Source organism: Caloenas nicobarica, chromosome 9, assembly GCF_036013445.1.
Source record: "Caloenas nicobarica isolate bCalNic1 chromosome 9, bCalNic1.hap1, whole genome shotgun sequence".
Lineage (NCBI taxonomy): Eukaryota > Metazoa > Chordata > Aves > Columbiformes > Columbidae > Caloenas > Caloenas nicobarica.
The window spans coordinates 15,395,048-15,405,000 of record NC_088253.1 but is presented as its reverse complement, the minus strand read 5'-3'; the positions used below and the strand labels follow the sequence as shown (position 1 = coordinate 15,405,000).

General features: G+C 39.0%; 1 protein-coding gene across 1 annotated transcript in view; it reads left to right on the top strand.

Moving 5' to 3' along the window:
* The window catches only part of URI1 (URI1 prefoldin like chaperone), a 42,485-nt gene extending 34,261 nt beyond the window's left edge, over nucleotides 1-8,224 (top strand). Inside the window, exons 7-11 of the mRNA XM_065640800.1 lie at nucleotides 1,485-1,665; nucleotides 2,227-2,494; nucleotides 3,061-3,203; nucleotides 4,863-5,118; nucleotides 7,382-8,224. Of these exons, the coding sequence (XP_065496872.1) occupies nucleotides 1,485-1,665; nucleotides 2,227-2,494; nucleotides 3,061-3,203; nucleotides 4,863-5,118; nucleotides 7,382-7,570 (1,037 nt within the window). The 3' untranslated portion in view covers nucleotides 7,571-8,224. The remainder of the gene's footprint in view (nucleotides 1-1,484; nucleotides 1,666-2,226; nucleotides 2,495-3,060; nucleotides 3,204-4,862; nucleotides 5,119-7,381) is intronic.
* Nucleotides 8,225-9,953: the final 1,729 nt, after the last annotated feature.

Sequence of the window (9,953 nt, the reverse complement as noted above, 5' to 3'; positions counted from 1 at the left end):
TCAAATTGAAATAGATTGTTAACTAATCCTTCCAAATTTTATTTATTAATTTTGTAATTATACCAAATGAAATCTTCACAAGCTAGTCTGATTGCTTGGCTTATCTCAATTTATATTCAAATCTCGATAAAATACATTTCAGCCTTTTCTTAATGAGATGATGAAAAATGCTATCCTGTGGAGGAGTAGGGGACACAAATTCCAACATTACTTACAGTCACCTGTTTGCTTTTTAATGTTGCTATTGAATTTGTATTTAACTCAGGATTAAAGTATAAGATGACATATTTGAATAAGGATATCTTTAAGCCATGAGTTCTTAAAATTTAAAAAAAATGACCACACAATTGGTTAACAGAAGGATATTTCAAAACTTGAAGGATGCTGAATAACGAAGACATTGTAGTACTGTTGATTAGATGCACAAAGCAGAGTTTCATGAAGACCAGTCGAGATTCTGGAGTCCCGCTGTACAGACCCAGTGCTGGGTGTGTTTGTGGCAGCGATGGAAGGGGAAGGGTCCCCACTTCCATAAAGAGGAGCAGGTGCTGCCCTGTGGAACCTCCCTGGGACCACGCAGGAACAGGCGGATCCCCAGGAATTAAAGCAGCGGTCCTGCCCCTGCACAGACGGGGCTGAAGCATTCGTGCTCTTGGCAGGCGGCTTGTTCCCGATGTGCCAGACAGCACTCAAACAGGAAAAAGTATTCCCCGTCCTCCCTGGATGCACCATTTTACGAGGTAGCAGAGCTTTTACATGCCAGCAAGAACTTGTTGGTGACTGCCATTTATTCACAAGTGTATATCTCAGGTCACCTCTGAAGCTTTAAAGGGGTTTATATTTATTATTTTTGAAAGGCTGGGTTTTGGATGCTTTTCAGAGCTTTTCATTTTCACCAAAGTAAGTGATTCATAATGACTGGATTTTGGTCAGATTTTCCCGATGACTCTGGAGATAATTTTTAATGATCTTCATTGTAAATTTTAAAAAATACAACCCAAAACAAAAAGAGACTGCTCTTTAAATGTAGGTGACTTTGTCCAAAATGAGCTGAAGTACAAACTAGGTTTGCTTTCCCAGTTAATAAAATGTGCTATTAATGGGACATTGAGCAAATGTCACATTCACACGTTGGTTTCTATCAGAGCAGATCAAAGTCTACTGTTCGACACAAGGGGTAACAAACCGGTAACAAACCCCACATTGTAATAAAACTGTCATAGGACCAGTGTCTCCTACTTTGTAAATAAACATCTCTGCTTTGCCTCGGTATTTCTGTAACATCCGGAGACTATTATCTTGTGCTGGTGCTCTGGTTCATTGACAGTTTCACTTAAACAGTTAAACAATCATTTGAAATGAAAAATATTCTGCCCATATTCTTCAATTCTTTCCCCCAGTGTGGCGGTGGGTTTTTTTGTTTGGTTGGTTTTTGGTTTTTTGTCAATTGCTTTGGTAATTGCATCTCAATTTTTGTTACACAGGAAAATACCGAACTGCTCACAAGCCTCATTCAAAGCCAAAAGTATCGGACGTTTTTGAGGTAGATTTTCCAGCAAATGGAAGTGATACGAAATCAAAGGGCCATTTTCAGTCAGAGGAGGAACTGTGGGCCCGCTTAGAAGAGCTCGAGAGACAAGAAGAGATACTTGGTGAACTTGACAGGTATTGTACTGCTGTAGCACGTTCAGGTGTGGAGTTCAGAAAGCTACAAGTGTGTGGGTCTGTTTGTAACCAAAAGATCTCCCTGTAGGGGCAAATAGCTGACTCGACTGATGCAGTTAAAATTAGAATAGATGGAAGAAGGGTTGAACATAAACAAAGTGTGCACTGCAAGGCCAAAGGTGCAAAAATGTGCCTCTGTGCAGCCACAGCAGTCCAGTATTATAGTATTTTTTTCTTTGAGGTGATAGAAAAGGGGAAAGTAAAATCCATTTCCCACAGGCTAGTAAAATCCATCGTTTACAATGTAGGAGTTACACATTTGGTGTTTAATGACATCCTTAGATCTATTCTGATCCTAAATCAGTAGCCAGAATGTCACATTTTTGGTAGTTCCAGTTGAGATGGAAAGGATGTAGACATTCTTAGAGAGTATAAAAAAGGTTCCATCTTTACCTGGTTAAAGAAAATTATGTACAGGCTTGTTCATGACTTTCTATGCCTGTGTCTCTCAAGAGTATGAATTGCCTCACTTGCCTCAGTTAGATATTTTTCATTTCATAGGATGCCTGATACAGTTGAGACAAATGGAGAAGATACACCCTCCTCTGAAGAGGAGAAAGAAGACAAGAGGACAGATCTGAATGGGACTTGCGGAGCAGAAGACCGTACGACTCAGGGCAACTTCCATAAAGAAGTAACAAACTCAGACTTGTTCAGTGGCCGAGTTAATGGCTCCACTTATTATCACAGTGATGATGAAGATGACACAGATACGGGAGATAGCTCTATTCCAACCATTTTTTTCTCTCACACGGTTGAGCCTAAAAGGGTTTGTACTTTGTTTTGTTTAACTTTTTCTCAAGAGATTGCATAAACATATACCATATCTAAAATAGAAAATTCTAGATAATGTAGAATGCGAACTGTAGGTGACATTTATTTGCATTTTTTTTCGAATGCTTGAAACCCATTGTTTAATTCCTGCAGTTCCTAATACAATAATAAAAAATGATGTTCAAATGTATGCCTTGCTGTTCTGGCTTCCAGCTGTTGTAAAAAGTAGTATCCTGTCTAGGAGTTTTTAAAATGACTTTTTACGTGACTTGAAATTGACTGTTGAACAGCTCGGCTGTTGAGCAGAGTTTGAATAAGCAGATTGTCATATATTATATGCAAAATCTATGCACATTAGTCCAAAGAAATGCCCTAGCCTAGTGCAAGTGATAAAGAATAGCCAGTTCACTCTAAGAGTGTTACCATTCATACATTTGTTTAACTTAGCTGTGGTTCATAGTCCCCAACTGCTTGGATAGGAGAATGTCAGAAGTCAGTTGATGTACAGCCTGGTGATTGTTGATTTTATGGTCTAGACCATCATTTGTGTTCAATTTTCAGGTAAGAATAAACACAGGAAAAAATACTACTTTGAAATTCAGTGAAAAGAAAGAAGAGGCCAAGCGTAAAAGGAAGAACAGCAATGGCAATGGCCATGTAACTCCAGAGCTGCCCAACATCAAAACCCCAGCAGACATTTACCGGTGTGTGATTTATAGCATTGATGCATGAGCTTTCCCCTTAGCAGACCTTCCCTTTTCATTTCTCCTCACCTATGGTATGAAACCGAGCATACTATTTCCTGAAAGATACAGCTGGAACTGAATTTACTACTTAAAAATCAAAGTTTGTGACTTCAGCATGGTTGCTTTGCTTGCATACCCATAAAATGTTTCTGAGCTTAAAATATTCTTTTCCCACTAGCAATTAATCATTTTTCTACTTTTTCAGAGCTGCTGAAGTTGAGGTACATTTGCCAGTACATATGATCTGCATAAAGAGATACAGCAGTTTGTTACCTATTGTGGTTAATGCCACCTCATTTGCTTCTGTGTTTGTTTTCAAACATAGCTGACCAGATCTATCACTTGTAATTCTCCTTTCCCAGTTACTAATTCCTCATTTTTGTCTCTTCTTTACAGTATAATTAGAATATACTCAGGTCTTTTGTTTGCATAGTTTCTCTTGCATTCTGTCTCCCTGACTTTAGTCCATCACTGTCTCTATTCTGTGTCAAAAGAAGCGCTTACCAGTAGAACACTCATGCTCAGCTTAAAAATATTGTTGGGCTTAGGGGACTGTATAAAATACTAAACTAAGGTGACAGGAGAGTTAAAGCAAGTGTTTAGGTTTGTAAAGATGAACATAGATGCCTATTAGATTGGTTGATTAAATGCCTGTGAAAATCACACTGCATTTTTATGTCAGTGTATTGAGGCACCTAAACATCTTAAAAAAGTGTCACAAAGTGTGAAAAGTTAAAACCCATCCTGTAATTACAGTTGGTGGGGCTGAAGGGGAGGTAAAGGATTCTGCCATGGTGCTCGCCCTGAGTTCTGCAAGGGAACTCCATCTTCTGTAGAGATACGCAAGTGTTCCCATGAGTGCCTGATGAATAAAGCTGCTCAGAAACAAGTAACACCTTTAAAACTCATCCAGTCATTGGGCTTCTCCCTTACGAGTTTGATAAAATTGGCACCATCTTCTAATGCTGCTCCTGCTCCTCCACACACCCTTGACTTCTTTAAGTCGCGGGGATGGAGTACAAACTGTAGAAAGAGGCCTCTTCATCAGTTTACAGTCTATTAATACTCTAAAAGTGTCTTCGTGTTGATCTGATCTTAAAAGCTGATTTTTTTATTTTATTTTTTTTGACTGAAAGCAGAAGATTATGGCACTTGTCAGGGAAAAGCTTCATCCTTTCCACGTGCAATGAATGTTTCAAGTATTTGTTTTTATATTCTACATTTGACAAAGACTTTATTCTAGAAAACCTTCTGTTATTGTCACCTTCTGTCTTCTGACAGAAACAACCCTGACAATCGTTTAGTTTACCTTTTTTGTAACTTTTTGTAACTCACACAATTCTGTTTTCTAACACTTTTCAAAGAGCTATACATTTTCTGCTGAAAGAGTATACCAATGTAATGCTTGAATAAAGAGCATAACAGTGTTTGCTCTGTAGAATTGGTTCTTGTACGTTGGTAAATAAAATGCCTCTAAAGGTACAGTATTGTAATTCTGCAGCGAAAAAGTTGGAAAAGCACATCATAATTAATTTGTACGAAAGACAAAGCAAGATCACTGCAAATTTGTCATCTGATCCTGAAATGGTTTATTAAAGCTAACATTTTCCTTTACAGAGTCTTTGTTGATGTTGTGAATGGAGAATATGTCCCTCGTAAATCAATTTTGAAGTCTCGAAGCAGAGAGAACAGTGTTTGTAGCGATACCAGTGAGAACAGTGCTGCTGAGTTTGATGACAGACGGGGAGTTCAGAGGAGCATTAGCTGTGATGAAGTGACGCAGAGTGACAGCAGCGAAGGCAGGCTGGACGAGGAGGAGGAGGGGCAGCAGCAGCCACCGAAAAAGCTTCCTCCCTCTTCAGGGACAACTGAGGTACAGTTTTTAATTAATTATTGATTCTTGGCAGGGATGAAAACGAGAAATCTAACGACTGTAGTCGCCTATACCATCAGTTTGACTTCTTTACAGCAATTCTCTAACTCCTACCTAGTTTGCTCCAGAAGGACATTATCAGGTGGCAAGCTTCTATCATACGCATCCTATGGGCAAAGCGGAGGAGATGAACCAGGTGGCTTCCCCGAGACCTGAAGCTCTTCCTTAAACATCCCACAAAGGATTAAAAAAAAAAAAAATCTTGCTTCATAGTTAGTGAGAGGGCGGGGTGAATTCTCTCTGCTTGTGTTTTATCAATATTCTGGTGCACAGCTGCTGGACAGCTAGTTTCCAGGGGGTGTTTTTAAGTTTTAAACCACACAAATGTCAGCTGAGTGATTACTTGGACTTGCCAAAAGCAGAGGAGCTGCCCTGTGGAAAGAAGCATTAAGCCTCTACTCATCCCATTCCAGACTAGGCCCATTAGGGATCCCAAACAATCTATTTTCACACATTTGGAAAGTTCAGAGCTTCACGGTAAAGGAAAGAGATTGCTCAACGTAAGGGAAAACGTACAGTTGCTTAGTGACTGGATGAGTATAAGAATTAAATGTAGCTGCTGCTCTGAAGTTCATGGCATGGAGTATTCTTCATTTTTATTTTGTAAGAACTTACACTAATATTTTCAAACAAGATGAAACTGAGTTTTCAGTAGTTCCCAATGCAATGGGCAAGTTCAACGAAGACACTGTTTTTAGAACAAATGTTTTCGAGAAGAAATGAATTGCCCATAAAACCTATTGTTTATTGTCGTATTTTATACAGACGGCTACAGATGAATCCAGGTAGGATGTGAAGATTCCTGGTGGAAGATCAATCTGTAGAGTTAGCACTTCACATTGTATACCTTCTGGAATATATTTGCTATATTTTTATAAAACATCTAAGTACACTTTAGATGTTATCCGTTAGTCCATTTTCTGAATATGGCATGATTATTCTCTACAATATAATATATTTTCTAAGTAACTCAAGGAGAGTGAGCAAGACACTCCAGTTAAAGCCGTGCCTTCTTAAATGCTGCTGGTTTGCTTTTGGTTGTTTTTGTGTGTGTGTGTGTTCGAAATACATTATTTCTCCATTACCATTTGCAACACGCTAACTTTTTTTCTTTTTGTTTCTAATTTTACCACAGTCTTCTCGGGTTGTATTTTGCTTACCTGTTTTTAAAAAAAAACCTGTTAGTAGAACAACAGAGTTGTGTACCGGCACAGCTTTAGGCATATTTTGGCTATTGGAGCAGAAAACAAAAAACCACTGCTTTTTTGCAGGTCCTGCAAGAAAAGAATGGCTGGTTTGTTTTGCTTTGTTTTTCTTGGTAATTGAATTATGAAAAAGCAGAACTAAGCATAGTTAATAAATCTGGTGTGCATTGCTTTGTGCCCACTATGAGCATCAAACCTTGGATGTAAACTGCTTCCCCTTGTCCTTAGGCGTTCAGAATTTTCTGTTTTCAATACATAGTAGAGTGATTTATTTTTAAATATGTTTATGAAAAGTAGCTCCAACTTGCTTTTTTTCCTCCCAATGTTTTCCAAGAATCATGGTCATTTCTTAGCTAAGTTAAAAAGGATTAAGTCATATAATCAGCTGCATATAAATTATCATTTTTAAACATTAAATGTTTTTATTAGACCTTTTATAGAGAGAAATAGTTGGAAGCAAGTTTGCCATTCTCTTAAGTATAAATTGCTTTCACCATTTTTGATCATATTTGGTAAGGAGAAAAGAACAAACAAAATGTGTGCTTGCCAGTTTGGATGCAGTGTGTCAGCTTGATGCGATTAGAATATGTTAAGTCATAAAATATGACGTATGATGGAAATGCTGACATACTCCACCTTTGCAAAATCTCTCCATTTCTTATCTAAGATGAAACTCTATATTACATCAGCTGTTTTATTTCTTCAGCATGTGTCAGTGAGGAAGCAAATTTTTAGATCATTTATGCAGTAAGAATGAGATTAAGTAGTACTTTTAAGACACTGTCTTTCATTCAGTCATCTTTGAACAAGCTATATTTTGAGGTTAATTACAATTTGGTTACTTATGCAAGGAACAATCATTGATTTAAAGACATTTCTTTACTTTTGATTAAAAGAAATAACAATCCTAATCAGGCTAATATAGGGTAATGACCTTATGGGCATAGCTTCACATTTGCATTTTATTAGCTCATTTTGAGTGTTCTCTTCTGTCGTAGGCATTTTCTGGAACTGTTATAGAAAAGGAGCCTTTGTCTCCCTCCTTAATACCACACCCAGTCATTGCTCACCCAGTCCTGCCGACCATTCTGGAGCGAAAATCAGAGGAAGTTTTGTCCGACGCGCCAGAAGAAGCTCCAAAGAGGATTTCAAAATTCAAAGCTGCCAGAATGCAACAGACTAACTAGGTCTGGCCTGGCCAGCCGGAGCTGGAGTACTCAGGCCTGTTTTCACGTTTGTTGAGGTTCTGTAAAACTATATGCGTTAAACCTAGCTAGTTAACAGGGTGTCCTATGTTAATTTGGCATTGGTTATTTTTTTAAACGTTTTTGGTTTCTCTTTTTTTTTTTGGCAACATGAAAAAAAAAAGTTCAGTGTTCGAACATTTGAATGTTCATCTTATTTTCTCTTTATTTCCCTGTGTGCTGTCAGCACCTTGGTATATGTTTGCCTTATGATAGCAGCACTTGGGTTCTTTTTCAAAAACTGTTCCTCACATACATTGGTTTTGTGTTTAAACCTAAACACAGGCAGTTTTCTGCCAGCTGTGATGTTCTATGTACCATATGGACTGTTTTAAGGAAACTTTTCACATTTCAAATAGATTCACCAGTTATATTGCATTACTTGCTTTAGCATTTTAAGACACACTTGTATTCACATTGTTGTAGGTTTTGCAACTAGGTGTCTGCTAAAAGTTTTTTTCCTTCTTTCAAACCTCTCTGATATCTCACTGTACAGATCTATAAAACGCTGGGTTCATGTACATTGCAGGGAAGTTTCTTTGATGGAAAAGGGTATTTTGTAAAATTAAATTTTCAGTAAAAAAGCTGTGAAAGTTGTGTGGGTTTTGTTGCTTTACTACTAATTTGGAAACAACATGGAGAGGTTTTTAGTTTGAATTTGCGTTTCTAGCTTGAAGTGTTTACTACCACATGGACATAAAAGCCGTCCATTCTCTTCTGCCATTGTGCTTTAACCTCCTGCTAATGAATGTCCATGGAAATTGAATGCTCTTAAGGAGAGAAGCATAAACTCAGACTCTGATTACAAAATCTCCCAATTCTTTTGTATACTCAGAGAACATTGTAATTGTCTTGGGAATGCCCAGAGGGAGTCAGCACCAAGGGAAAATGCCTTAATGCTTCAACTTTATTTCAAAAGGCAACAGCACTGCAGCACTCGGGGTACAGTTTTGTGTATCCTTCTCTTGGCCGAGCGCAGTCCTGGCTTTAGGAGTCCCTGCCCAGCAGCTCCTGCGTGTCTTCTTGCCACCCCCTCCCTTGTGCCGACACAGTTGTGGTTGCGGCCACCCCTTGAATGATAATAGGTGACAGAGCTGGGTTTAAAAAACCAAACTACTGGGTTTGGATTTTTTTTCCAATAGTTATGCATGTTTTTTAGAAGTCGCTGCTTTTCCCGATCTCTTTCTCAGCACGTCTGTTCGGCACAGTTCAAGAGGTAACGTGTTGAGTGTGGACGAGGGCAAACGTCAGCAGAAGGCACGTGGAGCTGGAATACCTTAAACTGATGTTACTCTCCGGCTGACATCATCCAACCACAGCCTAAAAAGTGAGGCAAAAAGTGATGTAAGGAAGGGTTTGCTTTTGGCTGCAGTTCTGTGACATTGTGAACACGCAGCCTGAGAGCCACCAGCATCTGGTTTTCCAAATCTTGGCCGTCCGTGAACAGGGCAGCAGCTCATGCCGTTTCCTCACCTCCCCTAAAATAATGGTGCCTTGTGCTCGTGCCCTTTGCTCTCAGATCACAGCAGATGAGCTCATAGTGCAGCTTCATGCCTTAAACCACAATCACCAACTCTCCCTTGTTCAACAGTTTTCTGTGCTTAAAAGGGAGGTGGAGGCATTTGGACTTCTTTTTCTCCGATGACTTTTAACAAAGGCTGCACTCCGTCTAACTGCGATGTTCTTTGCTCTGTGTTTGGGAAGGTGCTGTAGCTTCATGGACAGAAAACACTGGGGGAGCAGCAGCTGGGGTCCCTGCCCAGGGGAGCAGCCACTGAAGCCACAAGCCTGTGGTTTTTTTCTGGAGCAAACTGTGTTTTGCCGAAAGAAAAACTGAAGGGAAAGTTATGCAGCCCTCCTGCGCCCGAAGCTCGCTGGCTGGGAGGGGGCAATCTCCATTTTAAGCAGATCCTGCGAATCACATTGAGAGTGTTAATGATTAACTTGATTCATGCTCAAATGCGGATTTTTTTTTTTTAAAGCATATTGCATTAGTACTAAAATAAGCCATCAATGCCAGTCCACCCTCTATTCACGGCTAAATATTTAAAGGAGGTTATTTATAGCTTCTTTAATGAATTCTTGGCTAAACAAAATGAAATTATGTCCTAGAAAAGTAGAAGCTATTTTGTAACCAGAACAGTGCAACTGTAAAATATAGTTCCATGAATATGTATTTTAAATAACAAGGGGTTGAGATCCAAGACTACCAGACATGGGTAATTAGAGGGAAAAGGAGAGAAAGAGAGAGAGAGAGAGAGAGAAACCCCTTTAAAAAGATTTATTTAGATATCTTCTGAAATACTTCCCACTTCTAGTTACTTCA